The sequence below is a fragment of the Acomys russatus genome, chromosome X (assembly GCF_903995435.1).
Source record: "Acomys russatus chromosome X, mAcoRus1.1, whole genome shotgun sequence".
Lineage (NCBI taxonomy): Eukaryota > Metazoa > Chordata > Mammalia > Rodentia > Muridae > Acomys > Acomys russatus.
The window spans coordinates 18268294-18281230 of NC_067169.1; the positions used below are offsets into that span (position 1 = coordinate 18268294).

A 12937-nucleotide genomic window follows, 5' to 3' on the forward strand; every position below is an offset into this window, starting at 1 on the left:
TGAGTGTTTAGCGATTCATCACTGCTCTAAGGACTAGAGACAGGCCAGGCAGTGGTGTCGCACACCTTTAATCCCAACACTCGGGAGGCAAAGGCAGGAGGATCACTGAGTTCGAGGCCAGCCTGGTCTACAAAGCTAGTTCAGGACAGCCAAGGCTAACACAGAAAGACCCTGTCTTGAAAAAAAAAAACCAAAACAACAACAAAAAAACCTAGAGAATGTTCTAGGAGTTAGTCTCTGCATATATTTTATTTGCCTGGCCAAATTTGTGCTGCTAAGAAGCCTAAACCTACTTTCACAAGAAAGTTACACTTCTGTCCCAACACTCGGGCGGCAGAGGCAGGTGATCTCTGTGAGCTTGAGGTCAGCCTGGTCTACAAAGGGAGTCCAGGACAGCCAGAGCTACACACATACAAACCCTGTCTCGAAAAACCAAAACCAAACAAAAAAGTTATACTTCCGATTTTTAGCTAGTGGTCGGCGTGCTCACCCTTCCTTCTGACTCCAGTACATTATCCCTGTGTATGCAAAAGGTGTCAATGAGGGGAATGAATAGAACTCAAGGGGTGGAGCCTCCGTCCTTGTACTGGGAAACTACAGTCCTTTAATGCGCCTGCGAGGCTCCCACGCCCTGGGAAAGGTTCCTATCGATTTGCTCTGTGCTCCGCAGCTTTTTCTGGTTGCAGGCAGCCATCTTGCCTGGAGCTTGAGACAGGGAGAAGAGAGAGAAGGAACGGGTGACACTGGGCCCAGGGCCGCCCCGGGGGCCTCAAGAGCCAGGGGCAGCCCCAGAGGTGGTCCTGGTCCTAGGATCAGAATAGGGAAGGCGGAGGGCAGAAGGCTTGATGGGTGGGGAATAATCAAACAAGACTGGCTGGGTGGGGGAGGGGCGTTGCTAAGGCAACTGGGGAGGGCGGGGTCATGTCAGAATTGCTGTTGTGAGTCACCGGAGTGCTGCCCAGGAAAGGCAGGGCTGGGGTGATGACCATGCTAAAGATCCACTGGGATTTCGCGACTTCACCTGTGTGGAGGGACTTCGTGTCTATGGCAACTGTCACCTGGTGGAAGGGGAGGAACTAGATTTCCTCTGACTGGGACGCTGACATTCCAAGCCCTTGCCCTGCAGGCTCCTGCAGGCAGACGCACCATAGAAGGAAGCCAGGGAATGGCCGCGGTGTGGCAGCAAGTCTTAGCAGTGGACGCGAGGTGAGGCGTGGGGTTGGAGCCCATGGGAGCGGAACTTACTGTGGTGCATGAGCAATGGCGATAAGGAGGCTGGGCGGAGAACTTGGCTGGTGCGGCTGCGTGAGCATGCGCAGTAGCTTGGTGTGGGATATCCCCGCGGTGAAGTAGCCAGGGGTCCTGAGAAGGTTCTAAAGAGCATGCTGGGAAAATGCGGTTTGAAATGGACATGCGCAAAGAGACTGTCTTTGGGTGGGTAGTGGAAGTCTGGCTGGTGACTTCCTATCTAGCTCCTCATTGCCTGTCCTCTCCCCCAACTTTTCTTGATATCACTACCCTACTATATTCCCCCAATTGCTACCCCATACTAACCTCTACCATTTATCTGACCTAACCTCCATTGCTGTACATTACCATCTGATGTCTGTCATCATGCTAGACTGATATTTTAGTTGGCCCAGACTGACCCCAACAGAGCTGCAGATTGACTATATTGTCCCCAGCCTGATCTTTTCATCATACTCGTTATTGCTGCAGAATTCCCCCCCATCACAGCACCAAGAAAAACTGCCCTTTGCCACTGTTGATCACTCTTACCCCCAATCACTGCCAAACACCTCATTGCTCTGCCCTATGCCTAGAGCTGATTTATTCCCTCTGTCCTGTGCCTGCTGCCTGCCCTGCCTCCTGGACCCCACAGGTACAACGCCTACCGCACACCAACGTTTCCACAGTTTCGGACCCAGTATATCCGCCGGCGCAGCCAGCTTTTGCGGGAGAATGCCAAGGCTGGGCACCCCCCAGCACTGCGTCGGCAGTACCTGAGGCTACGGGGCCAGCTATTGGGCCAGCGCTACGGGCCACTCTCTGAGCCGGGCAGTGCTCGTGCCTATAGCAACAGTATTGTCCGCAGCAGCCGCACTACCCTTGACCGAATGGAGGTGAGCTCCTGGCTGCACCACCTGCCATGTATTTCCCCTGCCTCCATAGTCACCACAACATTTGTCAAACACTGGTGATGTACAAAGTACTGTTCCAGGGTCCATGGAGAACTAAAAGGTAATACAGCAACTAAGCCAATAAACACCATCAGCAGACAGTGAATTAGATAAACACGGAGCAAGTTGGAGCTGGAGAGATGGTTCAGCGGATAAGAGCACTAGCTGCTCTTTCAGAGGTCCTGAGTTCAATTCCCAGCACTCCCAGGTGGCTTACAACTGTCTATAGTGGAATCTAATGTCCTCTTCTGGTGTGCCGACATACATGCAAACATGGAGCAAGTCAGATTAATAAGTTGATCATTGCCATGATATAGTAAGGAATCCTAAAATAGCAACATAAAATGATTTTAGGAGACAAAAAGGAATGAGAGTTTGGTGCACAGATATAGTTCAGTGGTTAGAGTACTTGCCTAACATATGTGAGGCTCATGATTTTATTCCCAGCACAGCAAAGAAGCACAACAAGTCAGTACTCGGAGCTAAAGGAGGAAGCTCTAAGAGGCAAGAGTTCTCAGAGGAAGTAGCACTGAAAGCTGACTGAAATGGTAGACTGATTTGAGTGGTTTTCTGGAGGCAAAGTAGTCATTCCTTCTGAGAAAAACATGTATGCAGTAAAGCTGTATTGAGCAGGACAAGGACACAAACAGGGCAGCAGTGAAGAAACTGATGAGACAGTGCAAGTGAGCAGTGACGGTGGTGGCCAGTGCCACGTATGGTGAAAAGGGATCAGATCTGATCATATTTTGAAGGCTCCAGACTTCAGCGGCTCTCAAAGACTAATTTCTTTCTTATTGGAGACAGGATCTCACCATGTAGCCCAGGCTACCCTATGTAGCCTTGAGCTCAGCGATCTTCCTGCCTCCCAAGTGCTGGAATTAGAGGCATGCACCATCGCTAATCTTCTTTTGTTTGCAGGACTTTGAAGATGATCCTCGAGCCCTGGGGGCCCGAGGACACCGCCGTTCTGTCAGCCGAGGCTCCTACCAGCTGCAGGCACAAATGAACCGTGCTGTCTATGAGGACAGGTACATACCAGAGGCAAGCAGGGGTGTGGAGGCTCACAAAGAGGAGAGGGGACCTGGGGCATGGCAGTCTGAACACCCACACCTACGTCCTGACACCCCCTACTTCCTGTTGGGGCTCAGGCCTCCCGGCAGTGTGGTACCTACATCGGTGGCAGAGGCAAGTCGAGCCATGGCCGGGGACACATCGCTGAGTGAAAACTATGCCTTTGCAGGCATGTACCATGTTTTTGACCAGCACGTGGATGAGGCAGGTAAGAGAATGGGCGGTGGGACCCATCACCAAATATTTGTTGAAATAACTACCCAAGACATCCTTTTCTGGAATGCAAGGCCTCTGGCACTACACCTCAGAAGGAGAATTTACCACTTATAAACCCTTTAGCAAATGCAAAAGCCCTCTGCAAAGTTTGGAGTACCTGAGGTACCGTAAAGAGCCACAGAAACTCAAGAGAGCCCTTTGACGCAGGCTGCCTGAGTTCTTGACTCACTTGGACGAAGAATTCAAAGCCTTTGCTGATGATAACTCCCTTGCAGAAGGCATAGTGAGCCACACTATGTGAATGGTTTTGCAAAGTCCTGAGTGCTGGACTACTGTAAAGTACTCACTAAGACAGTACACACTTTTTTGCATTGCAGAAGACTTTTGCTAAGATTTACAGAGCATTTTGGCAGTGGGCCTTCTAAGGGTGCAGATGCCTTTGTCAGCCAAGGAAAGCCCCTTGTTAAGGCTACCCACTCCTTGGGCTCAGTGAATGTATTGACTCCCACAAACGGCTCCTTGGCATTTGCAGTCCCAAGGGTACGCTTCGCCAATGATGACCGGCACCGCCTGGCTTGCTGCTCACTGGACGGCAGCATCTCCCTGTGCCAGCTGGTGCCTGCCCCACCCACTGTGCTCCATGTGCTACGGGGCCACACGCGTGGCGTCTCCGACTTCGCCTGGTCCCTCTCCAATGACATCCTCGTGTCCACCTCCCTCGATGCCACCATGCGCATCTGGGCCTCTGAGGACGGCCGCTGCATCCGTGAGATCCCTGACCCTGATGGAGCTGAACTGCTATGCTGCACCTTCCAGCCGGTCAACAACAACCTCACTGTGGTCAGGATCCAGGACACCTTCTCACCAAGGGCGGGCATGCTGGGTCTGGAGGGCTGTCTTGGGTCACCAGAATTTGAGGTTTAAAACCCCATGGCCTATCACAGCAGTCCTATGGCCAAACTCCAAGGGAAGGAGACCAATAAAAAGCAGAGTTCGTGGTCCGGGATGGCCTTGCTCCTGGGCTGGGCCGGGGTGGGGGAGGTCATGGCCCTGGGATGCCTCTGGTCCCATCAACCACAGTCTTACAGTTCTCTGTCTACAGGGGCTACTGCTAGGGAGAACGATGGTGAGGCTGAAAGCTCGTCTGGTCTATCAGTGGTAGCTCCACTGTTGGTCAGACTCCAGGACAGACTGGTCAGAGGGCAGAGAAAGGACATGGAAAGTCTGCCATGGCCTAGGGGTAGGGAATTGAAATATAGGGGGACAACAGGCCATGAGTGAGCTAGTTCTTGGGCCTCTGTCCCATTTCAATGGTAGCAGCTCATGGGCTTCAAGAGGGAGCCGGTTCAGGGTATAAAGGCAAGATGTAAGGGTGTTAACAGGCTCAGGTTCTCAGAGTCTGAGTGGAGGCTGCTTTAGTCTCATGAGCATAACTGGTCTAGCGTGGGCCTATTGAGAGGATAGCTAGGAAGTAGGAAGTGTGCCTGAGTCACCTTTTAGCGACCCTGCCACCGTCCCACTGTGTTAAACTCAGCGGAGGACTAGGTGGGTCAGAATGATGGTGTGTGTATTCCACCCACAGGTAGGCAATGCCAAGCACAATGTGCATGTCATGAACATCTCCACAGGCAAGAAAGTGAAGGGTGGCTCCAGCAAGCTGACAGGCCGCGTCCTCGCCCTGTCCTTTGATGCCCCTGGCCGGCTGCTCTGGGCAGGTGATGATCGCGGCAGTGTCTTCTCCTTTCTCTTTGACATGGCCACAGGTAGGCAGGCCAGGGGCCTATGTTTGGGTACCCTCCTCATTTTTATTTTCCCAGGACTCAGCTCTTTTCCTCACCTTTGCCTCCGCGGATTCATTCAGGAAAGCTGACCAAAGCCAAGCGACTGGTAGTCCATGAGGGCAGCCCTGTAACCAGCATCTCCGCCCGGTCCTGGGTCAGCCGTGAAGCACGGGACCCCTCCCTGCTTATCAATGCCTGCCTCAACAAACTGCTGCTCTACAGGTGGGTTCCTCCCCTCCCCCCCCCCACCGGGGCCAGCTGGGCAAGGAGGGCCTGGCCCTTCCATCAGATTGGAACGATAACTTGTCTCCATCACCTTAATTTCACCAGGGGCAGAGGTCTGACCTCACCACATGATGAGGATAGAGTTGAGGAGGTAGTTTAGTGGCCAAGTGCCTGTCTAGCTGGTACAAAGCTCTGGGTTCCACCCTGCGGTGATGCATGGCCTACAATGTACACACTGCAGTGTGCTATCGTCAATAGCAACGTAAGTAGGAATAGCAGTAATGAGAGCCCGCCTAAACAGGCCCTGCTCAAAGCACTTTGGATGTATCGCCTTATTTAACTCTCACATCAACCTGAGGAATAGATAGTTATTATCTCCATTTTACAGTTAAGCGCACTATGACAAAATAGAGAAAGGGCTGAGATGATGGTAGCTCAGTGGTAGAATACTTGCCTAGCATGTAGGAGGCTGTGGATTCTACTCCCAACACTATAATTAAAGAAAAAAATACCAGGACTTATTTCCCATTCTTTGTTTTGAATTTTTCACTTTTCTGTGTGTGTGTTTGCTCATATCATGGACCATATGTGGAAGTTAGGACAACTGGTGACAGTCTAGTCTGTCCTTTCATGCAGGTTCCAGGAATCAAACTCAAGTTGTCAGGCCTGGCATCTGCCTTTACATACTTGAGTCACCTCTCTAGTCCCCCTTTTTGTTTTTCTTTATTTGGTGCTGGGAAGTGATTTTTGTTTTGGTTTGGTTTTTTTGGTTTTTCGAGACAGGGTTTCTCTGTGTAGCCTTGACTGTCCTAGACTCACTTTGTAGACCAGGCTGGCCTCGAACTCACTGCTGCCTGCCTCTGCCTCCCAAGTGCTGGGATTAAAGGTGTGTGCCACCATGCCTGGCTGGTGCTGGGAATTGAACCCAGAACTTTGAACATGCTAATAGTACACTTTACCACCAAGATAAACCCACAGCCCAAGGTATTTTGTTCTTTTGATTTGGGGACAGGATCCACTCTTTCCATTCATTTCTGTTGTGGTACAATCCTCTAGCTGGGCTATACAACATAATGACCAGAGTCACTTCAAAAGTTAGGCCTTTTCAAGCTGGGCTTAATGAGCTTATGCCCTCAATCATGGCATGGGGGAGGTAGAGGCCAGGTGATCTCTCTGAATTGAAGGCTAGCCTGATCTACATAGCAAGTTTCAGGCCAGCCAGAAGTATACAGTAAGACTCTGTCTTAGAACAAATGAACAGTAGCCGGCGTAGTGGCACATGTCTGTAATCCCAGCCTTTGGGAGGCAGAGGCAGGTGGATGTCTGTGGATTCAAGGCCAGCCTGGTCTACAGAGTGAGTCCAGGGCAGCCAACACAACAAACATAACGGGCTGGAGAGATGGCTCAGCAGTACTTAAAAGTACATATTGTTCATACAGAGGACTGAGGTTCAGTTCCCAGCATCCATATGGCAGCTCACAACTGTAATTCCAGTTCCAGAGGATCCAACATCCTTTTCTGGTCTCCTCTAGTACTGTACACACATGGTGCACAGACACACATGCAGGCAAAACACCCATACACATAAAATGCAGAGCACTCGGGAGGCAGAGGCAGAGGCAGGCGGATCATTGTGAGTTCGATGTCAGCCTGGTCTACAAAGAGAGTCCAGGATAGCCAAGGCTACACAGAGAAACCCTGTCTCAGAAAAAGAAAAGAAAAGAAAAAAAAATGCTAGTATGCATGGGCTGGACCTAGGTTCCCTACACATGTGTAGCAGATGTGCAGCTTGGTCATCATGTGGGTCCCCTAACAATGGGAGTAGGGGCTGTCTCTAGCTCTGCTGTTGCCTGTCTTTGGGTCCCTTCCCTAGCTGAGCCATCGTGTCTGGCCTCAGAGGAAGAGTATGTGCTTAGCCTTGCTGTGCCGGGTGGGTTGGTGCCCTTTTCTGAGACGGGGAGGGGATGCAAGGGTAGGACTGTGAGGAAAGAAGGGAGGGGTCTTCAATCTGGATATAAAGTGATTAAATGAATTAATTAATGAAGAAAAAAGAAAAAAGCTGGGTGTGGTGGCGCACGCCTGTAATCCCAGCACTCGGGAGGTAGAGGCAGGCAGATCGCTGTGAGTTCGAGGCCAGCCTGGTCTACAAAGCGAGTCCAGGAGAGCCAGGGCTACACAGAGAAACCTTGTCTCAAAACAAAACAAAAAATAAAAAGAAAAAAGAAAAAGAAAAAAGCTAGGTGTGACTATACCCACCTACGATGCCAGTAATCTAAGGACTGACCCAGGAGGGTCACTTGAATGCATGAGTTCAGACTCAGCCTATACAACATAGTAAGACTCTGTCTCCACATGAAAAAAAAAAATCTAGCCGGGCACCCCTTTAATCCCAGCACTCAGAGGCAGGCGGATCTCTGGCAGTTCAAGGCCAGCCTGGTCTACAAAGCAAGTCCAGGACAGTCAAGGCTACACAGAGAAACCCTGTCTCAGGGACAAAAGAAAAAAGGAAGGAAGAAAGAAAATCTGAATTTCATAAACAGTATAAATATTTCAGATACAGGATTCAGAACCTAGACTGATCCACCACTGTGGCTGAGGCTGAGCCCGAGGCTGAGGCTGAGCCCTGACCTTCTTTTTTGCCTTCTCTTCAGAGTGGTGGACAACGAAGGGACGCTGCAGCTGAAAAGAAGCTTCCCTATTGAACAGAGTTCACACCCTGTGCGCAGTATCTTCTGCCCCCTCATGTCCTTCCGCCAGGGGGCCTGTGTGGGTGAGTGCTTAAGGAGCAGGGTAACTGGGTAACTGGGTAACTGGGAAAAGGCAGAGACCAGTACTGCTGCCAGCCTGGCTCAAACATTATGACACGCTGATGCCATGCTTTCCTGAGTCTTGTGGTCCTGTGTGCCTTAACAGCCTAATGCTAAAGGCTTTACACCTGGGCCCACAAGCGGCTTGGGAACTTCACAGCTGTGAAACAGATCCCACACTGCCCTAAAACCTCGCATACTACCCACAGAGCCAAAGGAGGCCAATGAACTCCCATTAGGGATGGCTCCTTTAGACTACCCTCAAGTTATCTGAGGCCCTCGTACATCACCTTACCTCAAGGACTACATGCTGGGGACACCACAGTAGCCTCCTCATAAACTCTCCCTCTCATCTGCATAGTGACAGGCAGTGAGGATATGTGCGTTCACTTCTTTGATGTGGAGCGGGCTGCCAAGGCTGCTGTCAACAAGCTGCAAGGCCACAGCGCACCTGTGCTTGACGTCAGCTTCAACTGCGATGAGAGTCTGCTGGCCTCCAGTGACGCCAGTGGCATGGTCATTGTCTGGAGACGAGAGCAAAAGTAGGGTCCTGCCAGCCCTGCACTGCCCATTTGTTCCCTCCTCCTTCACTCCCGGTCTTGCGTTGTAAATAAAATTTCTGTGGTTGTGTTGAGGGGCAACTCCCAGGTCTCCCACAAGGGGGCACTAGGGAGCACTGAGCCCTCCAGTGGAATGGGGCCCACCTCCTCAATTGTGCAGTAATGTGTTCATCCATCCAACAAGCACTTAATGAACCTCTGCTGTGATGTATCACATTGTTGTGCAGTCAGTAGCCAGGAGCGAGCCAACTGTGTGGTCAGGAACTGTGCTGACAAGTAGGGCTATAGCTGTGGCTTCAACTGGCAGAAGTCCTTGCCCTTGTGGCCTTTGCATCCCAGTGGAGGCAAGCACCCGGTTGACAAAAGTACAGCCATGCCTTGGTGTATAGTTTGCTTTATAATTGTTCCACTTCATGACTTTTTCACCTTACAGTGGTTCAGAACCACACTCATATACCCAGTCTTGTTTTTCTAATTTCAGTATGGTGTTCAGTAAATTACAGGAGCTAGTCAACCCTTGGTTATGAAATAGACTTTGCATTATTAGGTAAGTTTGCCTACCTGTAGAATAATGTCGGTGTTCTGGGCGCATTTAAGATGGTTGAGGCTAAGGTAGGGTGGTCAGTAGGTTAGGTATATGTTAATGCACTTTCTCGCCATAGGATAGTTAGGAAGGATTTGTTGGGGGTGTAATCCTGTTGGATGAAGAAGCATCTGTATATAATAGAATAGTTAAAGATGAGCGCTGTGAAGAAAACCAAAGGGAGGAAAGATGAAGTTGCAGGAACGGGAGAGGGTGGTAGCTTCTTGGTGGCAATGTCATCGGGAAAACTGTTCCTGACAGGATGGCATTTTACAGATGTGAATGAAGGGAGAGAAGTCATAGTGTGGGGGTAGACACCCCTCCTTGACAGGAGGAAAAGTTAGTGCGCAGGCGCGGAGCCTGAAGTGTGTCAGCATGACTGGGTTGAGGGTGACAGAGGACGTTAGACAGGTCTTTCGGGCTTGTTGGGCCATAGCGAGGAGCTTGGCTTTCCCTGAGGCGGGGTGGCGGGGTAGCATCAGTCAGCAGTAGAGAAATTAGGTGGGGAATGCTGAGTCCAACCCCCCAGGTTTCACCAGATTAGGTTGGAAACCTCCCCACATGGTGGCTTGTATCTGGGTGGTCCCCACACTTACCTGTACGTTCAGTCCCTGGAGCACTAGCTTGGCATGCGGGCAGCCATGGGCTCTGGGGCTGAGGTACAGCTCCTACTGTGGGACAAGGAAATAGAAAATCTCTAAGCTCACCCCCCCCTGCATTGCCCCCCCCCCACTCCCGTCTACTCCCATGTCCATTCAGAACCCTAATTTCAGCCCTGGACCAGCTCAGAAGCCAAATACTATGTTCATTATTGGGTATTAGCCAGGAGATACATTCCTAAATCATTGTCAGTGGTTAGACTCATAAACAAATTTCAAAGTTGGAAGAATCGCCAGAGGCTCTTATCGGTTAATCCTCCCAGATCCATACGCTGTTACATTTGCTTCCACTGGAACTTTGGCTAATGTCGTGGGACCTCAGAGTCACCAACCTGGTGAGCTATGGGACTAACAGCAGCTCTGTGAGGGAAGAAGATGATTCCGTTTGTTCAATCTGCTGTTTAACACTGTGGTTGCTTGCAGCCAGAGTATTGCTGACTCCATCAGCTGGTCTTAGGCATGTGGTTATGAGCTAGGGCTATCCTGAGCTGGACCGGCCATGTAGTTACAGTCATGCGTGGGTGCCAACATTCCCAATGCAGCTGCAGGCTCAGTGATTTTCTGTGAGGACTGGAACTTGCTACAGTAAAGGGTACCAGATACCAATTAAGTGCTAACCTTTTAAGAGCCCCTCCCAAGGGTACCAGTTCAGACCTGTGTGGTAACTCATGTGCACCAGCTAGACGCACAGTTTCAACCAAGGTCTGTGGGTAGCAAGATAATTTGGGCAACAGCCACTTTTCTCGAACTTCCTTCTTTTCTTCCCACTTTCCATTTCCTTTAATGAGTCTGGTTTCAGGATGATTGATGATGAATATTGTTTGCATGATTTTGGGGGTTCCCTTCTTGTGAAATTGTTGAGGTGGCAGAGTTGACACTGTACTTTAAATTCATCTTGGTGACACTTTTGATTCACAACCTAAAGGAAAATAAACCCTGAGCAAACAAGAAAGAATAAAAAATGATATCGGTCTAACTTGGGCGTCTCTTCATTTGTCTGCCATCACTGTGCGCCTCTGGTTTGACATCAGCATCCCGTTCACCACTCCACCATCAGTGCTACTTTACTCGGTCCACACCCTCTGTCTGACTTTGACCCTGGATGTTTGTTAACTGCTGAGCCTGAAGCTGAGCACCAGTGTGGTCCACTAGTCAAATCTAAAACCTGTGCATCCGCCAATTGTCTGCAGATCAGACTTTGAGCTTCTGTTAGTTTTGCTCTGATAACTCTCAATCTTAACCTTGTATCAGTTTCCTTAATTGGTATCAGTTCCAACCGCTAATACTAACAGTGTCCATGTGATCCAAACTTAAGGCCAGGCCTCTGTCAACTAGTCTCCCGCTACTGTCTCTTTGCTGTGCCCTGAGATCTGGGCGTTTGTTTGGTTTTGTTTCTAGGAACGGAGCCCATACCTGTAGGCTAAGCAAAAGTTGTACCCCTGAACCACACACCTGCCCCTGAGCATTTGGGGGGGGGGGTTGTTTGTTTTTGTTGTTGTTTGTTTTTGAGACAGGGTTTCTCTGTGCAGCCTGTCCTGAACTCATTTTGTAGACCACCAGGCTGGCCTCGAATTCAGAGTCCACCTGCCTCTGCCTCCTCAATGCTGGGATTACAGGCATGTGCCACCTCACCCAGCTCCCTGAGCATTTCTTTTTTGTTTGGTTTTGATTTTTTTTTTTTTTTTTTTTTTTTTTTGAGACAGGGTCTCTCTGTTGCAGCCCTGGCTGTCCTGGACTCACTCTGTAAACCAGGCTGGCCTCGAACTCACAGTGATCTGACTGCCTCTGCCTCCTGAGTGCTGGGATTAAAGGCATGGACCACCACGCCCAGCTTCCCTAAGCATTTCTTACTGTTTCCCTCATCAATGTCTATCCAGGGTAGCTTCGAACTCAAACACTGTTTTGAGACAGCGTCTCTGTGTGTAGCCCTGGCTAGGCTCTCACTGATGGCCATCTTCCATGTGCTGGATTAAAAGGCATGAACCACCAAGCCTAGCAAGATACTTTAAAATCTCTTTTTGTTTCCATTTAAAATTGTACTTTATGTGTATGAGTGTTTTGCCTGTACGTATGTCTGTGTGCTACTACTATCTGTGGTACCCACAGAGGCCAGACGGTATCAGACTCCCTGGAACTGGAGTTACATGCTACATATTTGCGGCCCATTATGTGGGTGTGGGGAACCAAACCTGGATCCTCTGAAAAAACAACCGGTGCTCTTAACCACAGAGCCATCTCTCCAACTACCAAATATTTTAAATTCTACTACTGTCGGTGACCATATGGCCTACCTTGAAACCCTGACCTCTGTTAATGCCTCTACCATCAGGACCCCTACCTTTGCTCTTAGTTTCAGTTTCTTTAACCCTTCCATCAGTGGCATGGGATCGTAAACCCCAACTTGCGATTCTGTGGTTTCTCTCTCTCTCTCTCTCTCTCTCTCTCTCTCTCTCTCTCTCTCTCTCTCTCTCTCTCCCTCTCTCCCCCACCCCCCTCCCCCCTCTCTCTCCCCCCCACCTCTCTCTCTGTCTCTCTTTCTGTTATTCAAGGCAGGGTTTTTCTGTTGTAGCCCTGCCTGTCCTGGACTCGCTCTGTAGACCAGGCTGGTCTCAAATTCACAGAGATCCACCTGCCTCTGCCTCCCAAGTGCTGGGATTAAAGGCGTGCGCCACCACTGCCCAGAAGTTAAGGGCACTCTTAACCACTCTTCTAGAGGACCCAGGCTCAAATCCTAGCACCCACATGTCAGCTCACAACTGTCTGTGACTCTAATATCTGACATTCTCATATAAGCATGCATACAAGCAAAACACCAATACACATAAAATAAAAGTAAATAAATTTTTTTAAAAACC

At 50.0% G+C, this 12937-nt stretch overlaps 1 protein-coding gene across 3 annotated transcripts; it reads left to right on the forward strand.

The window, feature by feature from the left end:
• The first annotated feature begins 900 nt into the window (after positions 1-900).
• On the forward strand, positions 901-10131 carry Wdr13 (WD repeat domain 13). 3 transcript variants are annotated; one of them, XM_051141137.1, is made up of 9 exons: positions 901-1206; positions 1622-2123; positions 3099-3208; positions 3329-3459; positions 4000-4307; positions 5050-5230; positions 5329-5470; positions 8125-8243; positions 8642-10131. In XM_051141137.1, the coding sequence occupies exons 2-9, from the start codon at positions 2118-2120 to the stop codon at positions 8824-8826; spliced, it is 1182 nt and encodes a 393-aa protein (XP_050997094.1). In that variant the 5' UTR covers positions 901-1206; positions 1622-2117; the 3' UTR covers positions 8827-10131. The 3 variants fall into 3 exon arrangements, with proteins under 3 accessions (XP_050997094.1, XP_050997092.1, XP_050997093.1); XM_051141135.1 differs by having other exon boundaries at positions 1883-2123; XM_051141136.1 differs by lacking the exon at positions 901-1206 and adding an exon at positions 1223-1434 and having other exon boundaries at positions 1883-2123.
• The last annotated feature ends 2806 nt before the right edge of the window (positions 10132-12937 follow it).